This window comes from Papio anubis, chromosome 1 (genome assembly GCF_008728515.1).
Source record: "Papio anubis isolate 15944 chromosome 1, Panubis1.0, whole genome shotgun sequence".
NCBI lineage: Eukaryota > Metazoa > Chordata > Mammalia > Primates > Cercopithecidae > Papio > Papio anubis.
This window is the reverse complement of record NC_044976.1, coordinates 136389498-136410992: the sequence shown is the minus strand read 5'-3', so window position 1 is coordinate 136410992 and position 21495 is coordinate 136389498. Positions and strand designations below refer to the sequence as shown.

At 36.4% G+C, this 21495-nt stretch overlaps 1 protein-coding gene across 24 annotated transcripts in view; it reads right to left on the bottom strand.

Moving 5' to 3' along the window:
- Nucleotides 1–7514: 7514 nt before the first annotated feature.
- The window catches only part of ENAH (ENAH actin regulator), a 154849-nt gene continuing 140868 nt past the window's right edge, over nt 7515–21495 (bottom strand). For 17 of the 24 annotated variants that reach the window (XM_031655326.1, XM_031655340.1, XM_031655305.1 and 14 more), the window contains 5 exons: nt 21078–21144; nt 18099–18161; nt 14094–14172; nt 11564–11621; nt 7515–11034 (listed from right to left, as the gene is read on the bottom strand). In XM_031655326.1, the coding sequence (XP_031511186.1) occupies nt 10997–11034; nt 11564–11621; nt 14094–14172; nt 18099–18161; nt 21078–21144 (305 nt within the window). In that variant the 3' untranslated portion in view covers nt 7515–10996. The remainder of the gene's footprint in view (nt 11035–11563; nt 11622–14093; nt 14173–18098; nt 18162–21077; nt 21145–21495) is intronic. The other 7 variants (XM_031655317.1, XM_031655324.1, XM_031655325.1 and 4 more) reach the window with 1 other exon arrangement.

Here is a 21495-nt window from a genome sequence, read left to right as displayed (position 1 = left end):
TATTTTAAGGTCAGAATCACAACCAAGGCAACGGAATGCAACTCTTTTCATGTCGTATACCTTTAGTAAATTAAGAGCAACTGGTAAAATAAATACAAGTCTTCTTTGAATTAAGTATTTCATCTTTTTATTTCAAAAGAATAAAGGATACCAAGAAGCAGAAGAATGCGTTAAAACCAGCAAAGCTGCAAAGTAGGAAAGAAAGCTGAGGGAGAGATGGATCCAATTTCAACGATATGGCCACTTAATGCAAACACAGGGGTCTGATGCTGCAAACCTAAGTCACATAACTCCAGTGACTTCAGCAGGTCCACTGATCCACCACAGTGACAGGGCTAGGCCCCTTCCTGCCGAATCCTAACTTTACACATTCTAGACACATGTCATGCACATACAGGTTACACTTTATGGTTACATGAAATTGCATGCAATTCACACAGAGAATCATTTTGAAGGCACTGTATTTTGCAGCAGGAGCTGCTACTTTCTGGCAAGTCCTTCCTAGGTTGGCTCACAAGTGGTCCTCCTTTTTATTTATTCCTATATGAAACTTTGGTGCAAAAATCAGGTGCAGTCTGATCCTACCCTGCCAGTTATTTTAGTTTCATGTCTCGCCCTCTCTTCCACGTTCCCTTCTTAAATGTAGATGTCAAGCTTAGAAGATGTTTCCTGACAGTGAGATCCTGTTTAATTCAGATTTTCAAACAACTTTAGTCAAGCAAGCAGGAACTTATGTTGATTTAAAACAAGTTGTTACCAGTTTCCCTTACCCTTGAATTCAGCAAGGCCCATAATTCACAAATTCCATGATAAGATACTTGAGGTTCTGTATGCATATTAAATGATTTCTAGTTACAATTAAAATACAGCCTTGTATATGCTTAAGTCAACCTTAACTTTTAAAACATGATTTCAGTATATGCAACCTTAGGCTCACTTCCAGATTATAAAGTCCCATTCATGGGGTGTAAATGTTTACATCATTAGCAAAGAAAATAGCTCTGCATAATCTTTTGACGTACATGCACACTTCTAGTTCTAAAATTCAGAGCAAAGCAAGAGATTCCAATTCCAGCGTACACTATGAAAGGTTATGGACTGTGACTATCCATCCTTTTGGACCATAAGAAATTCACCTTTAAATTTTTTCTACTGTGCTGTTCTACTATATACTTTTGGTCTATCAACTTAGTAGGCCTGAAAAAAAATGTATTTAACCTTCTAAATCTCATAATAGAAATTATGTGTTGTTCTTTAGCCAGAAAGGTTCACTGCTGACTCCCCCACCCCTCAAAACACAAAGAAAGAAACAAAAAAACACCACCAAAGCTTTCCGCCATTCATGCACATGCTTATTCTGACCCCACCCCATCCCTACAAAGGGGCAGCAGAAAGCACAATGGTCAAGGAAAAGGGTATTTATTTATTTATTTATTTATTTATTTAAAGGAGACAGGCCTAGCTATGTTGCCCAGGCTGGTCTCCAACTTTGGGCTCAAGTGATCCTCCTGCCTCAGCCCCGCGAGTCAGTGTCTAGGAGCACACGCCCCCACACCTGGCTTAAGCAGAAGATTTTGAAATCTGCCAGAGGCTGAGCAACAGAAAGCTTCCAATGAGAACTCAGAAGGGGTTCACTCTGCCTGAAGTTGTGCTCTGCTCACAGGATGGGCGTGGCTGTCCCTCTCTCTCCCACCAGCTACATAATAGGGGCTTTCAGGATGCTCCTGTAAATACAGACTCCAGAGAGGCTTCCTCAAAAATTAAAAAAAATTCTGTGCAAATGTGTAAGTACTGTAATTGAGGATTACAGAAATACTTCGCATCAACTACAGATGTCTCAAAATAGAATTCTTTCTAGTTCATTCAGTTTTGTTAGAAACACTTCATGTTCTCCAAAAAAGAAAAGCACCTAACAAAAAGCATGTGCTATTCATGCTAACAAGAAATGAATCCCAAAAGACACGCACCAAGAACCAGAGTAAAAGAATGTCAGCAAAACAGGACCCATCTTTTATCATCCCAAACCTTCTATTTCCATCTCTGACTTTCTGCCAAATTATCTTTATCTTCCTAAGATGAAGCAAAGACTCAGAGCCCTCAAATGGCACGGAAGTGGTACCCGGTCTGCCAAGACATTGCTGTTAACGGAGTCTTTTGGATTAAAACCGGGGAACTCGGAAGGAATGACTACATGGATATAGATGGGTAAGATGGAAGATACAAAATAAGAAGGGCAGGAGGGTAAGATTATTCCTTTTTTCCTTTCAAGGATGACAGTGATAGAATAAACAGCAGCACAGCAGGTTCAGATGATATGAAAACCACTGAATTCTGCCCAGGAATTGAAAGAAGGGCTTCTTCACTTCGTCGAGCTCTGGAAAGTCTGTTTACTTAGAAACAGCTCTTGAATGAGAAGAGTTAAATAGATTTTCTGTTATTCATGTAATTTGAGCATGGATCTCATGTGGTCCCATTACATGATTGGAATCGGTCTTTCTGAATGGCAGAATGTGCTTCCAGGTTGAAGCACAGTGGAGAATGCACTGAAGCCACCACACAGATGCCTGAAATTCAAACTGTGAAAGCACGTGATGCAGAGGAAACTGGCACAGAACAGCATAGCACTGGTGCTTTATGCAACACCACTGACCTCAAAATGGTCACTCCATTGATTTTTCCACATTGTTTACATCCAGGATGCATGCTGTCCAGTGCAATAGCATCTATGACTATAAAACAACTAAAAGCTGCACTTAAGATGGGAGAGCCAAACTCAGATCTTTTTTCTCCTTCTCTTCAAAAATCAAAAGAATAAACCAAAAAAGATTAAAAAAGAATAAACCAACCAGTAGCTGCTGAGGATACACTGAAACAGGAAATTCAGAACTAAGCTTTATCGGGGACGGGCATGGTGGTTCACGCCTGTAATCCCAACACTTTGGGAGGCCAAGGTGGGTGGATCACCTGACGTCAGGAGTTCGAGACCAGCCTGGCCAACATGGTGAAAACCTGTCTCTACTAAAAATACAAAAATTAGCCGGGTGTGGTGGCGCATGCCTGTAGTCCCAGCTACTAAGGAGGCTGAGGTAGAAGAATCGCTTGAACTCAGGAGGCAAAGGTTGCAGTGGGCTGAAATCGTGCCACTGCACTCTAGCCTGGACGACAGAGCGAGATTGTCTCAAAATAATAATAACAATAATAATAACAAGCTTTATCTACCCTCGCTTGTATAGTGGTGAGGAAAAATTAAAACAAAAGAAAAAGAATTTTTAAAAAGAACTAAACTTTAGAGGTAGAAGGCTCAGAGAGAATGACTGATTAGCCCCGCAGCCTCAAAACTGGTAAAGTCAGTCCCAGTCCAATGACCTGCCCACAACTCCACACGCAAAAAGGACAGAATGAGAGAGACTGAGGGCAGGAGGAACACAGAGAAAGGGAAATCAAGTCCAACAAGGTGGCAAAGACATGGACTCAATGACAATCTTTCTACCATGTTTTCTTTCAGAAACAAGGACATTTTATGTGAGGATCAAATATTCTCCCTTCAAAAATTTCTGCAATTGAAGGCCAGGTGCTGTGGCTCATGCCTGTAATCCCAGCACTTTGGGAGGCCGAGGCAGGCAGATCACCTGAGCTCAGAAGTTCAAGAACAGCCTGGCCAACATGGTGAAATCCCATCTCTACTAAAAATACGAAAACTAGTCAGACGTGGTAGCACGCGCCTGTAGTCCCAGCTACTCGGGAGGCTGAGGCAGGAAAATCCCTTTGAACTCAAGGGGCGGAGGTTGCAGTGAGCCGAGATTGCAACACTGCACTCCGACCTGAGTGACAGAGCAAGACTCCATCAAAAATTTTTTTTTGTAATTGAAACTTAAAATGATGAGGCCTAAAGTACCTCTGGGAAGGACACCAAATTTTAAAGTCCTGACTCAGGCCTGAACCTCCCATCCCTCTAGTAATAAATAAGTAGAAAGGAAATGCTACCTAGATTTTAACAGGGCTTTCTTCTCAGTATCTAAGCCTTCCCAATTACTTTCCTCAGATAAATTATAAGCTATTCTTCTCCCTGGAAATTTAAGTGGCAAAGTCAATGGCTATTACCCCATCCATGGGCTGTTGCTGAGGTGCAGAACTAGCCTACAGCTAACTCAAATTCATCACCTCAGACTCACTGTGATGCCCAACCACTGGCACTGGGGTGGCCTCATGACTTACGACATCAAATGAAGTTTGTGAACCCATACTTAAGTTAGCCCACCGCCAAGGATGGACAAACTTCAGACTTGATCAAAGGGTGGAGGGAAACTCCGTATTTAAAATGCCCAGTGCCTCGGTCAGCAGAACCACCTGAGTGACACCTGAGATAAACTGGTGGTAACAATGAAAAGCTGGTATTTCTCACATAAAACAAGTTGAAAAACATTTATTTATTTAGAGATGGAATCTCACTCTGTCACCCTGACTGTAGTACGGTGGCGTGGTCTCAGCTCACTGCAACCTCCACCTCCCAGATTCAAGTGACTCTTCTGCCTCAGTCTCCCGAATAGCTGGAATTACAGGTGCCCGCCACTATGCCCGGCCAATTTTTTTTGTATTTTTAGTAGAGATGGGGTTTCATGTTGGCCAGGCTGGTCTCGAACTCCTGACCTCAGGTGATCTGCCCACCTTAGCCTCCCAAAGTGCTGGGATTACAGGTGTGAGCCACCACGCCCAGCTGTAAAACATTTATTTTTAAAATGCCTTTAATCTTAAAAAAAAGAAAAAGAGGTTTCACAGATGTGACTAAAGCATGGAATGTTAGGCGCTTCAAGACCAAATTTTTAAAAGCTTTCTATAATGTATTTCGCTTGTATGGTTACAACAATGCATATTTTAAGTGTAAGCCAAGACCCTTTCTTTCTGTTTCTGTAGACTTGGATGGAAACTTTTGGACTTGATGGGAAAATTAACTCTCTCTCAATCTAAACACCAGTGAATGTAGACTTTCTTTTCTTCTGAGTGCTTTTTCCTATCGAATTCAAAGTACCAACTATTCAATTTTCCCTATTTTCTAAGCCTTCATAGAACAACTATTTACTAAAACCCAACCAACCTATAACATCATCCATCTCCTTTATTAGTTATTTCTTTATAATATGCTCTCAGAATTGTCATCTACTGCTGAAGAAATCTTTACTGGAATTGAAGGGAAACAGTTAAATCAGATTTACAACATGATAAACTATGAGGTTGTCATTTTTATATAGATCTTTTACAGAATAAATGTAGTCTAACTGGGCTCTAATGAAATATGTAAGCTTTTCTAATAATTTCTATTAAAATGAAAAGCTATATTCTCTTAGAATTTTTTTTTGAGAGACAGGTTCTCGCTCTGTCACCCAGACTGGAGTACAGTGGCGTGATCACAGCTCACTGCAGCCTTGTCCTCCCTGGGCTCAGGTGATCCTCCTGCCTCAGTCTCCTGAGTAGCTGGGATTACAGGTGTGCACCACCACGCCTGGCCCAAATTTTAAAATTTTTTTTTTTGTAGAGACGAGTCTTCGTTACCCAGGTTGATCTCAAAACTTGTGGCCTCAAGCGATCCTTCCGCCTCTGACCAGTTTACTGAGCTATTTAGATGTCCTAACTACTAGGAATTATATACCTTTAAATAAAGTGAGGAAAAAGAACAGCACTATTCAAATGGTGTATTCTTTTTACTCTCAGCCACCAATCAGGGCCCTTTTCTCCCACTGCCTAGAATTCCTGTGTCCTGCACTAGAAGCGTCTACGGGCCCTGCTCTCTGCTCTTTTGAGTATTTAACATGCTTTATGGAACTGGGGTGCAGCTCAGTGACTGTGATTCTTTGGTTCAAACACTTAATTGGTGCTTCATCCTTGATTTTTTCTGTATGTTAAACTAGTCAGCAAATACTCAAGGTCTACTATGTGCTTTAAATGATACTAACATTTCCGTTTAGAAGGTTCTGTGCATTACAGAATATCTGTAACGGAGACAGTCCTTTTCCCCTTTCTCAATCTTCACATGTATTGATTCCTTCAGATTTCAACAGAAATAACCAATAAATGTGGCAGACATTCTCACAACACCCTAAGTCATTATGACGGTCATTTATTTACCCTTTTACAATGCTTCTGTTACTTTATAAAGAAAACTATTTAGAAAGACAAATTTACATAGTTAATTCTTTAGTTTTCAAATGTCTCTTCACCAGAAGATTTAATTTTCCTCTTATGTGACTTGACCATTAGCATTCCACAAAGAATTTATCCTGGAACTCATTTATGTTGATGGTGAATATCTGTAACCATCCTAAATTTACTGCATTAATATTTTACTTTCTAATCACTTTTAGGCTTTAATTTGAAGGTTTCATCTTTCCAGTATTGATATTTTAAAAAGTTTTGATGTCTCAAAAATTACCTAGACATAACATAAAGGGGAACACACCTAATAATCCACAGCTTTTGATGTTGGGAACAGAAAAACCTACATCACAGACTTCCAGCAGTTCTTGGCTCCTATAAACGGCCTTTCTTGAGGGATTACTGACTTCAGCTGCTTAGTTAAATCTACACATCCTCAGAAGAAAACTCTTCTTAAAAGTAAATGTCCTCTACCATGTCTTTATGTAGCCAAAGCTATCTACGTCAATTTCATTCTTTCAGCGTCGTGGAGGTTCCTTATAAATACCTGTATGTCAAGTTTTGACTTTAAAAAGCATCTAACTTATAAATATTAAATGGCTTTCAGTGAAAAGACAGAGGTATTAAACATCAGTAATTTCAATATACTAGGATGCTTTTCTCATTCCTTAGAGCTTTGGAGAGATGTACAGATATGAACTCACCTTTCTATTAAAACAAAAGTGGTGCTACCAGAAAAATGTTTGGAGTTTGGAAGTGAATTTTATGATAGCTACATAGAGGAATTAAGAGCTCCTACAGAGTTCCTTTGCGACGTTTGCTTTATACAGTTACTATTACGCTACTTATAATCGGTAGAATTTAACGGGTAATGGTGTTAAAAAGTTACAATGGCTACACAGGAATTAAAGAGACCCTGTAGCATACCTTTGCACACTGTGCTTCATAGGGTAACACTTCTTAGAATTAAAGGGCCAATTCTTCATAATGGCACTGAAAGTATATATAAATTTACAAGAGACATAAAAGTTGTAGCTAGGCAAATTTAAAAGGTTAGCATGTTACTTAACTCATTTTTGAATGAGAAGTGACTTTTAATTTGTAGACAAAAATTGTGACTTACATATGAAGAGAAGCAAGAACATGAGACAGGATAGAGCAAAAAAGAAAAAAAAATCAGCTGAAAACTTAACAACTGTCAACTCTGTAATGGCTGCAAAAGTTAATGAATGTTGGGAACATGTGGTCCATGATAAGTGGAGAAGAGAATGGAGGCGGTTGAAAGGGGGAAAATTTGGGTCTGGTCAAAGAAAATAATACAAGGACTGTAATTTTGTATTTCTAAAGAAGACATCAGAATTATAAAATGGAACTCAAAATTAATACTTTATAATAGAGAAAAAGTACTACTGCTTATATGTAGGTTTTAAGAAATCAGCATCATGTATAAACACCATACACATTTTGCTATAAAGTTCAATACTCGATAATGCCCTTTACCACACAATGTCCTTTACCATGCAAACTATATAAAGGAAAATTCTAACTGCATGAATGAGTTTTAAGTATCTGAATATGTTGCAGAACAAAATGGAATAAAAATTAAACACTTACTATCAACTTGACTGTAAGAAGAAGTTACTGTGTCAAGGTGGGCAAAGAGAAAATAAGAACAGGGAATACCCAACAGTTATTTCACACAAAAAGTAGACACATCATCACGTATTTCTTTTGTATACATTACTTAGTATTCACGACTTCTATGAAATCTTTAAAGAGTAGTAACGTGACATGTAAACTTTTAAGTAGTAAAGTCTTGGACTTTAAAAGGTGTTTTTCACATCCAATGTAACTTACTTTAAAACAAATTATTTCAGAAGATTATCTAAGTGTCACAAACAAGCAACACATATATACTGCAATTTTATTTCAATCGCACAAATGAAGTTAGCATGTAGGAAATTGAAGTGAAACAAATTTAAACGAAATAGTTACGGTAAAAATAGAAAACTGAAAATTCTAAGAAGGAAGTACACCTAAAAAGCATGAGAATTCAACATTCATTAGTGTTTCATCTTCAGTTTTGATTGACACTTGAAGCTTGCAAATTTTTAAACAAACTTTTAAATCATGATGACTATTCCGAAGAGATTTCAGCACCAGCACTAAGATTTGTACATTCAGTTTGTTTGCAATTGACTTGTGAGCCATTTACATAGTGGATAGTACAGATTTGTCACAGGTCAGATCACAGTGTTGAGGAAAGCAGTACCTTCCTGTCATGAGAAAGGATCCCCTAAACTGTACTCAGCTTAAGACATCCAATGTACAAGAGCACAAAAACCATCATAATAATGTGGTTCCAGGAACATAGTTTTGATAAGGTAAAGAACTTAGGCTTCTGTTTCCCACTGTAATTACTGAAATCTCTAATAATGACACAACTGTCATGTATGTGACAGCAAATGTATATAATAATTCATTCAGACTTCTTGGAAAGAACACATTTAGCAATCTGGGATGATGGAAAATATAGTGTGATTCAACACTGGTTTTTTTTTTTCTTTTGTCATTTTACACAGACATCATGTTAATATTAGACCAAGGCACAAAACGTTTAGTGCATAAACCCAGTTTCTTTTAAGATTTAGCATTTTATTTTAGTCTCTTATCTTAGTTTGGACCACTTGTACCCAGTACTCTACCTACTACAGACTATTTAACTTACCCAACAAAATCAAAAGAGGTTTCTGACCAGATTTATAGGGGACATAACTGATCATATTATCAAAGTGTTTGCATAACCAAAAGTACAATAATAAAGATGAAAATGCCTCCTATTTCTTTTAGAAAATACGTCATAAGCTTGCTGCATCTTTGATGTTTTTACTACTACTGCATGACAATGAATATCTGATAGAAAAAAGAAATGTATACTTGAATTATGATAGCTCATCCATCACAGTTTAATCTAAAAGTGAAATTTCTACAGAAATAGGAACTATTTTAACAAAGAAAAAAAAACCCTCATCCAAACTTCTTTGTAGTGGTAAATGCTGCAAATTTGCAGCATTTAGAAAACTACACTATCAACAAGCTCTGCTTTATGGACAGAGATGTACAAAATCTAGAAAGCAGATGAAAGTGAATTATTTCAAAATTTTAGTAAAACTTCTGATAATCAGAGTTCAAAGCAAATATGGCACATAACAACTCAAGCATAAATCAAGATGGAGAGCCTGGAGAGTTTGATTTCTTAAATTTTCCAAAAAGCTATCATTGCAACATACAGGATTTCTCCCTTATTTTAACCTTGCCAGTTTCAAAGGAAAGAAAAGTGGCTTCCATATAGACAGCATGTGCGCGAGGGCACACACACACAGGGTGGCAGGCAGAGAGTCTAATTCCTTCTTCCCACCACCCTCAAGTCTCACTTTACTTATTAAAAGAAAACTGCAGAACTCCTTGTTGGTTTTCCTTTACCTAATGATTTCTGTGACCTTAATTGCTGCCATCATTGTTATTTCTTGCATTTCAACATAACAAAATTCAAAAGCAGCTTCATTCAGGAGCATGTATCTAAACACCTGTGTAACAGCAGGGGACCTAGGTAGTAATAACTGCCAAATTCAGTGATCAAACTTTTGAGTTCCACAGTAAGATATTATGTGAAGCTCTGAATCATGTTTCAGACCATTGAAATTACTGGTTAAAATACAAATAGCTGAAGACATGATGTAAAAGATTAAGTACTTGGTTTTGTAACATATTTACCAATTAAAGTCACAAAATATTCCTCATTATTATTCATGCAGGTAACTGAGAAAAAGATAGTGCAGAAATCAAGTTCAAATAAAAAATTATTCCTCCCCTTCCTCCCACTCCCCTATACTCTACAAAATGTTTTCCCTGGGACTAGGCCTTGAAAAGGCCACTACATATTAGTGTGACATGCATTACTGTCTGCAATTAAAAAAGCTAACTTTGTGGTGATTGTAATTACATTATAAAAATGTCCACATGCATAAATCTAAAAAAGGTTGAAAACCTACAGTAAATCTACAATATAGTGTTTACATTTGACCACTGGTTTGTGTTATGTAGAAGTCATAGATTTGGTAAAGCATTGTAACAATTTAGGAAGGCATCTAAATCTTTAAATTCTGGACAAATTTTATGTTTTAATCTACAAAATTGCATGAAGGCTAACTTGAGAGACTTCCTATCATTCTAAAATTCCTCAAGCTGAAGATATCATTTTTCAGACACTTTCTTATAAATATTACCCTTTGAAAGCACTTACAATTCCATTTGTTCCACTTATTATGATCTTAACTTACATAGGCCTGATCTCAATTATTCATGGAATATCAAACATGATAGGAAGAACAAACCTGAGAGAAACATTACAATACAATAGCAAACTTGCTCAATTCTTTACCAGCACTCTCTGCAAAAAAACTTCCTAAGCCTTTCTCCTCTTTATTTTAGCAATGTATTGTGGAAAATGTGCAATTTTATCTTGACATGAAAATATTTCAATGCACGGTGATTTTGCCTGATGGGTTTTAGTATTTTCTGCATAACTGTTACAGGAACTCTTATATGATTCTCTTCCATTCTGTTGTAAAGGCCAGAAAAAAGCAGCAAACGGAGAGGGAAAAGAGCTTATCGCCAGAGTCATAATGTTTGAAGGCTTTCAGAGTAGGTTGGATTTTCCCTCCTTCTGTTTGTCTCCATTTTCTTCTTACAGCTCATAAAATGTAGGGGTTTGCTGTTGTGAACAGTTGTTGTTTGTAGGATTTTTTTTCCTTCAGATTAAAGTCCTATCTCTCCTTAGTCTGTTCCTCTATGCAGTATTTGACTTGCTCAGTTCCTGCCTGATTGCTGGATGGAAAAGAACAAGTATTGAAAATAAATATAATGGTAAAGTAAGATAAATGAGTGGCTCATTCTTAAGAAACTTTAAGGATTGTGCTCAAACTCACAGTAATAAAAAAATTAACTTTGCATCTTTCATTGCACACATCTTTAATACTAGAAAGATGATACTAATTTCTATATATTTTCTCCTTTTGTATACAAAATGAAAACACTGAGTATGTGGGCTCAAAAAGAAGAGGGCACTGGGATAGGTGAGCAGGGGTAACCTAGAGAAAGATCTGTTCATGTGGATTTCCATCTAAGACAACATCTGAATTGAGGGATTTTGTTTAATCCCTATTTATAAAAATAATTTCCATTATATGAAGGAGAAACCTCCTCCCCAAAACCCTAATCCTAAAAGGGCAGGACTATGGAAGTCATTGCCCTCAAGTAATCAACTGGGCATTTCCTTATTTGCATTTTCTTAAAAATGGTGAATCTTAAACATTGTTTATAGGAATAGGAATAGTAAATTTGTCCAGATACTTACCATCAATGAGCTCTTCTTTTAGCTTTGTTAACTCCTTTCTCATTTCATCTAAAATGTCCTAAAATATTAGAGAAAAATATCAGAAATACAGAAAAAAAATACTGCTAAAAAGATTCTTACTCATATAAAATTTTAAGAATGTCATGAAGTATGATGTGTAGTGTTTTTTTGTTTCCAGAGCCACAATTCTATTTCTTGGAAGACTAGCCTTGGTAAATTTTAATATTCTTCCCTTCCCAATCCTGGCTTATTCTAGCCTAGCAATATGTGAAATAGAATGCTTCCTAAAATTAAGATCATTACTCTGTCATCCAGTGAAAGGTATGATTCAGATAGTTTCTAGAAATGATAACAGCTGTGCTTTCAATCTAGTCCTCTGGGAACAATCTCAGAGGTGATGCAAAGGAAGTTTAGAGGATGAAGATATCACAATAAACTGGACAATCGGCTCTTGGCAAATCTGTTCTTTTGTTTGAAGTATGGAGATTTCTTAGGAATCACCATAGCTGCCAAACCATATTTCAAGGAGTCTAGGATTTCCCTGAAGGGACCTCAGAGATTGCCCTAATGGGTAGGCAGGAAGGTGGGCGAGGCCCTGGTTGACCCACGCTGTCTAATACGGCAGGCACCAGCCATATGCAGCTGCTGAAATGAGGCTAATCTGAAATGAGATGTGCTGTAAGTGTAAAGCACACACCAGAGTTCTCAGATTTAATATGATGAAAACAATGTAAAATAACTCGTTAGTAATTTATAAAAATTGACTACATATTAAAACATACTTTAAATACATTATTAAGTTTCTAAATTAATGTTGTCCTTTTGTTTCGTATTTTTAAAATGCGGCTACTAGAAAAAATTTAAAATATATACATAGCCCACATTATACTTCTATTAACTGTGGTGCTCTGGGCCCTCCTTCAAGAACTGCAGATTTGGCCGGGTGAGGTGGCTCACGCCTGTAATCCCAGCACTTTGGGAGGCTGAGGCAGACGGATCACTTGAGGCTGGGAAATTTGAGACCAGCCTGGCCAACATGGTGAAACCCCGTCTCTACAAAAACTACAAAAGTTAGCCGGGCGTGGTAGTGCACACCTGTAATCCCAGCTACTTGGGAGGCTGAGGCAGGAGAATCGCTTGAACCTGGGAGGCAGAGGCTGCAGTGAGCCAAGATCGCACCACTGCTCTTCAGCCTGGGTGGTAGAGTGAGACTCTGTCTCAAAAACAAAAAACAAACAAAAAACCCCCCTGCAGATTCAAGATTGGAGGTCCTATGACAAAGTGACACAATTTTAGTGGGTGAAAAGTAACAGCTGTCCTTTGGAAGGATTAGTTTTGAATTGTGTGACTTTAACACTGAATACCCCAGGAAAAATTAAATTGCTCTGTTAAAGTTTACCTTTTGAAAAGCTTCTCATGTTTAAAATAAAACTATCAATTAAAGTCTTCATTTTAACAATGGAAAAGACTGAGACACAGGAGTTATTAAATAAACTCACAGATATCCTGATCCAAATTACTCTTTACATCTCATCCCCCAAATCAAATCTATTCCTCTGTTATCCTCCAATTCTTCAGAAAATCAAGAATTGACCATGTTTTGAAGTGTGTGGAAGTGCTCTATTTTAAAATATTTTTCAAGAAAGCCACATTCAATACAGAGCAAAACAAGGGCTTGATTTTCAATGACCACATGTTCCCCTTTAAGATCATATAACTGAATTTAACTTTTCAAATAGCTTTGCAGTATGAAAATTCAGTTTATATAAAAAATGTATTTCATCTCTTCTGTGAATAAGGTATTTTAAATCACAATCCTATCACTTACTACTTCTTCCTGAGTACACAAGTATTAAATATAATGCATATGTACCCAAATGTGGACAGTATCTTTTTTTATATAAAATTGAGATAACTGTACACATCTGTTTTGTTACCTAACACAGGCAAGTATTCACAATTTACTATTAAGCATACTAAATTATGATCCCTTGAAGCCTACAGAGCCTCTACTCTACCCACTATAGCTTTGTATACTTCCACAATATTTTCTTTGAATAAATTCCTGGAATTCATATCACTGAGTTCAAGGTAAGACATTTATTTTTCAGGCTTTTGATTTTGTTTTTCCAAACTGCTTTTTAGAAAGCCGACGTATAGAAGAGTGCCTATTTCCTCGCACTCTTGCCAAAATCAGATTTGTTGCATTCCATTTTGCCAATACAGTAACTGAAAAGCAAAAGCCCCATTGTTTTCTTTACAACTGCATACCACGCACTTACATTTAAACCTTATGCTGTAATCACTAAACCACAGCCCCACCCTCCACTACCTCTGGAACTTCATGCAAACTCAATGAACTGGAAGTGTAGATTTGAAAAAATACAGTACTACTAATGCCACTGTTTAATTTGTATAACAATAGCTCTATGGTTTTTCTAAGTACATTCAGGATCCATGTCAAAGATATGCATATAAGATATTTTTTTAAAAGAAACAAGTACAAATAAAGCTGCCACTGAGCGCCCACCTGCTTCAGCCTGTCATAGTCAAGTCCTTCCGTCTGGACTCCATTGGCACTGGGCTGTGATAAGGGTGTGGATTTTGGTCTGCATAAATGAAATTTCCAGGACAGGTAAACAACATTCTTAACACTTAAGGAGTTCATAAATAATTGCAAATTTGCCAACCCAACACCAGATTTAAATACATTTCTTTAAAATAGCCATTTTGTTAAAAATTATCAAAATTGTAGGGCTGATTAGGACATAAAACAAAATTTTTTCACTTTTCTCAGTATTTCTTATTTATAAAAGAACTAGAAAAAGGTGACAAGGTGGTAAGACTTCTTCAGAAAAGAGTAGACGATGGTATTCTTTGGGCATGAGGTAACCAGATAACATGGCATGTTGACCAAGACAGTGATGAAGAGGCCAGCTGGAACATCTGAGGCTCAAATAACACAATCTTGTTCTGTCTTGCTTTTGAACTTTTACATTATCTACTTAAATACCTGGGCAAACCAGTGAAAGGAGAAACATAAAGACTTGAATGTTTTACACTAACATAAATCAGCTTACAAAGTTGATGCCTTGGATTGCAGGAAGAAAACATTTTTAGTGAGCATGATTTGCTTTATACATATTATTCCATTTCAAGAATCAAAATAAAAAATGTTTTAAAAATGTTTATTAGATTAGACTATGTGACTATTTCCTTGTGAAAATTTTATGGAGACGTCATTTGAATGTTGTGTTTCAGGCTAACTACTTCCACACATTTATTTTATTAAATAAAAAGGAAATGCCAAACAGAAGCAGATTGTCAATTATTATTGCACTTTCAAAAGTTTAGTTTCTATTATAATTCTTAATAAGTCAATGATTAGGTATATTTTAAACAAGTTTCAGCACCAAATAAACCAGTCATGGTGCCCTCTCCAATTGTGGCAATAAAAGAATCGTCAGCGGAAAACCTAGAGTTTTAATTGGGCACGCCTCTGGGTTCTGGTTTAGTCTAGTACGAGCCACGAATAAATGCAACTTAAAACCATCAGGCAAATCATATATTCCCAATTTTGCAGAGTACCAACGTTAGCAATCTGAAGCAAGACCCAAAAGGCGTAATAAATTTTTCCAAGTTATAATTTTATAACTCTTATAAGACATAAAATACTTTAAACCCATAGGCATGGTTCCTGAAGATTAAACACTGAGTTAATCTTTTTGTTGTTGTTGTTGTTGCTGCTGTTTATGAGATGCAGTCTTGCTCTGTCTCCCAGGCTGGAGTGCAGTGGTGTGATCTCGGCTCACTGCAGCCTCTGCCTCCTGGGTTCAAGTGATTCTCCTGCCTCAGCCTCCGGAGTAGCTGGGATTACAGGTGCGCCACAAGGACTGGCTAATTTTTTTTTTGTATTTTGAGTAGAGACGGGGTTTCACCATGTTGGCCAGGCTGGTCTCGAACTCCTGACTTCATAATTTGTCTGCTTCAGCCTCCCAAATTGCTGGGTGTAGGTGTGAGCCACCATGCCCGGCCTGTTAATCTGCTTTACTATCAAAATGTATTACTGCTTAAAAGACTGTTAGGAAGCAAGTCGTCCAATTTTACCTTATTAGGTATCTGCTTATATGAGTGGGGGAAATAATAACTTTCAGAAAACTTCATTCAATACGCACTGAGCTAGGCACTGTAGGGAATAAGATTTATGTGAAATATTTCCTTTCCTCTTGTGAGGCTACACCTTCTTACTTTGCTAGGGAAGACTACTAAATTCCAAGGTCACTTAAGATTTACTGAGATCCATAAAATGCAAGTCATGGTGCCCTATGCAGAGCCACGTCTGGCAAACAGTCTTACAGTTTAGGACACCATCATTTCATATACTCACTCATGCTACCTATTCCTGTTCTCTAGAATTAAACTATAATTCATACTCTGCTTTTCTTTTACATTTCTCATTTAAGTGGTCCATTTAGCTAGTTATTTTCTCAAGTTATATAATGAATACCTCTGAAATTCACATGAACAACTACAGTCTGCTATTTAATTGGGCAAGTATGTTACGAATATATCCATATTTACTAGTCAATGTAAAATATTATTGTCATGTAATAAAAACAATTGTGGAGACATGCAAATTTTTAAAAATTTAATTCATGCTAACATGCAATCCATCACCACCACCACCATGATAATTAACTAAAGGGGGGAACTTTTCATACTGAAGGAAAGATGTAATCACCACTTTTTTTCTTAACTTTTACCAAAAAAGTTTATCAGTAACATTATCCCAGGGGGTACTATGTGTGAAAGCGGCAAGATAACTGAGCAGATTTACTACATTAAAAAAATATATATATTTTTGAACACAAGGTCTCATTCTGTCACGCAGGCTGCAGTGCAGTGGCATGATCTCAGCTCACTGCAGCCTTGACCTCCTGGGCTCAAGCCTTCTTCCCACCTCAGCCTCCCACAGGCACATGCAACCATGCCCAGCGAATTTTTGTATGTTTTATAGAGACAGGGTTTAACCACATTGCCTAGGCTAGTCTCAAGCTCCTGGACTCAAGTGATCCTCCTGCCTAGGCCTCCCAAAGAGCTGGGATTATAGGCATGAGCTATGGTACCCAGCCTTAAAAATTTCATTGTTAAATGCTATTTTTCTATGTACTAGCAAATTTTCTAAAGAAATCTTTTGGCCAAAACAAACCACCTCAAAAAAAAAAAAAAAAAGCAGAAAAAACTATTTCACTAGTGGAATATAAACATTTTGTGAAGATTTAACTGGCTGACAAAATTAACTTGTTGTAGTTCGATCATTAATAGCATAAAAATAATTTTAGCAAGTAAGAATTTGGCCAGAGTCTGCTTACTGAACTGCCAACTCACTGTGATACACATCCACTATGAACAGCATTTAATTCATATTCCCAGTGGACCTGATGTATATTAAAAAGAAAAAAAAATGTATAAAATAACATAAATATATTTCAGTTATTTCTAACCTATGGGTTTTCATCATAATTGATCACAAAATGAGGGTTTCTCAGGTTTTTATTTTACTTTTTTTTTTTTTTTTTTAAGAGAGGGTCTCATTTTGTCACCCAGGCTAGGGTGCAGTGGTGTGATCATGCCTCATTGCAGCCTCTTAACTCCTATGCACAAGATATCTTCCTGTCTTAGCCTCCTGAGTAGCTGGGACTATAGGCACAAGCCACCAGGCCCAGCTAGTTTTTTCATTTTTTGTAAAGATGGGGTCTCGCTAAGTTTCCCAGGCTGGTCTTGAACTCCTGGCCCCAAATGATCATCCAGCCTTGGCTTCCCAAGGTGCCAAAACTATAGGTGTGAACCACCGTGCTGGGCCAGTTTTTATTATTTTATGATGAGAGTGTTGCCTTTTAAACATCTGCCTATAAAATGTACTACTATATTTAAGTCCCTATTCTGCCACATTAATTGTGTAAGTAACTGAAAAGCATTTGAGGATTTTTTTTTAGCTGTCAATTTTTTTAATTAAGAAAAAACTAGTTCATATCTTAAGTGTTCTTAATTAAAAAATGGTATAATAGGGCTCATCTAGAAAACAATCTACTCAGGGTGTTAGATGTTAAATTGTCCAAGATAATTTACTACAAAGTATCTAGGAAACAGAGATTTTCCTCAAAGAAACCACAACCATGGCTTTAATATTAGCCCATGTTCCAGTAACAGATGGAAAAGGATCTTCTATCTACTTTTTTGAAACCTTGTCTTATAATCATAAGGCAAACAGCCTTTAAAAGAAAATGCTTAAGCTACAAATGGCCTAGATAATATATGTGGCCTTAGATTCCCAGTCTAGTATTTCGAATATGTTTACCATTTGTATTTATCCTAATCCAACTGTGAAGTGATGGCAGAATTTTTAAAAGGTATTCAAAATAAAGAAAAAAAAATCTCCCTTGTGGTGATTACCAATCCAGGTAGAAAAAGCTCAGCCCTATCCTGAACATGTTATTTAAAAGTCTCAAATCACAACGTCACAGCAGGATGATACCTGTGTAATGAATCATAGGACCTGTTGTCAAAAACAATCTGATTTTTCCTTGGAGAATCCCGTCTATGAAGGGGAAAACCATTGAAAGGGATACACAATAGAACTTTAAAAAATAATTCTCATTATGTTACTGTTTTATAGGTTGTTAATAGCAAACCAAACAATAATTGAGTCTATTAACCTTAAAATAACCAATTTTTCCCCAATAAAAAAGATATTTTAAAACTTTTAGTTATGTGAAGATACCACTTACAGAAAATTTTAAAAATCATTACACAATGGCTACTTTTTATAGGTTGTTAGGCACAGTAAGTATATAAAAGTATAAAAAATTAACTCTTCTCAGGAGGCATGTAAAGGACTAGTTTTCCCATCTTGAATACAAGATCTGTCAGGTCTTAATAATCACAGATGAATGCACCAACCTTCCAAATGTTATAATCCAGTCATAGTTTAAAGCATTTTTAACCAAACATTCTTGCTTTTACTCTTAACAAATACAGCAATATGCAATATCTCATGTATATTATGGGATATTAATCCATCTTACCACTAACATAATTTTGACAAAGTTATTCCAAAGATAAATGGGCACCTTCACTACAATGCAAGGATGAGACATACTTAAAGCAGCTAATATACCTGCTTTCTGAAGGAACGGGGAGATAACTTAGGAAGAAAAGCAATATAGTTCTTACTCTTTTCAACGTATTTTAAAAATCTTTTATGGTTTAAAACAGCTTTTGTGAAATTTTAAAACCTACATACCAGTAGTTGGATCAAATCTATCAAAAGATATATGAGTGGTCAGGAAATAATCAGGGTTTCAGAATTTCTATTTTGGGAAACGGGAGGAAAATCACCTAACAGAATTGGAACATGATTATGGTGCACTATTAGATACTAAGAATCAAGATTCAACTCATTTATATAAAATTATTTTCAAAATGGTGACCTTTAGAGCCCTTACTAAATTTCCAAGTCTGGGAAAAAAAAAAAAAAAAAAAAGTCTTTTTTCTCCCTACTCCGGAATTAGGAAAAATAAAAAAATCTTTCAAAGAACAACTTTTCCTTTACTAAATGGAAATACATCAAAGAACGTATTCCATTTGGAGAACCTCATCCATGTCCATTCTAAGACATGACTTCTGCCATCAACATAGGCTTAGCTTTATTTAATTCACTATGGAATGCAGATCAACGAAGCAGGATGAAGAGAAAGGACAAATGACACGTGACAGGTCTGCAGACTGGAGTGCAATAGCGCGATATCAGCTCACTGCAACCTCCGTCTCCCAGGTTCAAGTGATTCTCGTGTCTCAGCCTCCCAAGTAGCTGGGATTGCAGGCGTGTGCCACCATGCCCAGTTAATTTTGGTATTTTTAGTAGAGATGGGGTTTCTTCATGTTAGCCAAGCTGGTCTCAAATTCGTGACCTCAAGTGATCCACCCACCTCAGCCTCCCAAAGTGCTGGGATTACAGGCATGAGCCACCACGCCTGGCCAGCCCCTTGTTATGGGCTTGATAAATCAGCACTTCATAATGTGGTACTGAAGAAAATCCATAACCGGTAGAGATATGTTAGAAGGCCATCTCAGTTAGGAGTCTGAGAAACACAAATGTGCAATTTTTCTACTCTACTGAAAACACATGTACACCAAAAGCAATTCCCCTCTTTCTTCTAAAGTAAAATATGATCATCTTTCAATCACTTAGAAACTAAAAGCTTTTATACATTCCAAAAGGTCTAGTTTCTTTGTGGAGCTTAAACAATTGTGTCATTACCAAATCTTCTTTCCGACTAGCAGAACGCACCACATAGAAAGCCAAATCCAAATTCAGACTTAGACTAACACAGAACAGGTCTACAAGTCTATCCTTGTACTTCTCTTTATTAGGTTTCTATAATTAGAGTCAAGTTGCTTTTTACAAGACAAAAATAAGGCAAATAGCTCAGAAAGAAAAGACAAAATACTTTTTAGTTTCTAAATACATACTTTTTTTTTTTTTTCTGGGAAAAATACAAGTCCTTTAAACTTTATACAAGTCTCATAAACCAAGAAAAGGTTTCATCTGTGTTCAGGAGCTGTGATATAAATTTAGTCATGAAAATAAAGTATGCCTAGCTAAAGGAAGAACAAATTTGCCTAAACATGCCCACATGTACTTGTAGAAACAAGTATTAGCTAGCCTTGCTTCTGGATACTATCTTTTCTAACTTGATTACACTTACACGTTTCAAATGAGATAGGGAAATACATGTTTCTACTTTACAAATTCAAAGATGTAGGTTTCATTTTGCTCTTTTCTCTCCAGCTGATTTTCAGGTTTAAAAAAGGCTCCAAAAGTTTTTTATACACACACACACACACACACACACACACACACACACTATGTCATTGGGACTAATGGGGAAATGTGACTATATACTATATTAGATAATATTATTGTTCAATGTTAAATTTCTTGAGAGTAATAATGGTGTTCTGGTTACAAAGCAGATGTCCTGGTTCTTCCAAAAAACACTAAAGTATTTAGGGTGAAACACTTCTTATTTGTGAACTGCTTTCAAACTAATCAGAGGGGAAAAAAGTGTAGATATGTAGATAGTTAAGACAAGTGGGGCAAAATGTTGACAACTGTTAAACCTAGGAAATGGGTATACACATATTCACTGTACTATCCTTTTAATTTTTCTGTAGTTTTGAATTTTTCAAAATACAAATTGGGAAAGACAAAGCTATCTTAAAATCTCAGATCATCTGGTTAATAAATGTAGGGTAGAATTTATCAATCACTAGTAATGTAGATGAGTAATATATAATGAGGCTTGGTGGTTGTCCAATACTAGGAGGATCATGAGAGTTTTATGGACTCCTTGTATAATTTCTTACCATTCAATTTTTTTCTACACTAAGAATGCACTATTTCTTTTTTTATACAAATAAAATATAAAACTTAAGAGAAAAAAGTTGATACCTGGAGATAACAGGTGACTTGCTGCCATTCATTGTATTTGTTCTTTCCCAAGGTTTTCTTGTTGGTTCTTTAAAAACAAAGAACAGAAGTTATTAAATATACGCTTCCAGAGTTATTATAAAACAAAAAACAAAATACTAAATCTCATTATACCTGTTTACATAGCAGTAATATAAATAAAAATTTAAATTCTAAACTTTAGTTGAAATCTGTAAGGATTCTAATTTGCACAACGCCAGACCTCAAAATGAGAAGAAATTATAAACCAGTACGGGAAGTTTCCAAGGAAAAACTTACATTGTTAAGTCTAAAATATTATAATTCTATAAACTGGATGGTAAGGAGTTTCTCTAATAAAGAAAGGATAGTAAGAATAAAGTAGGATAATTTTAAAATTAGGATAGTTCAATTAATTTAA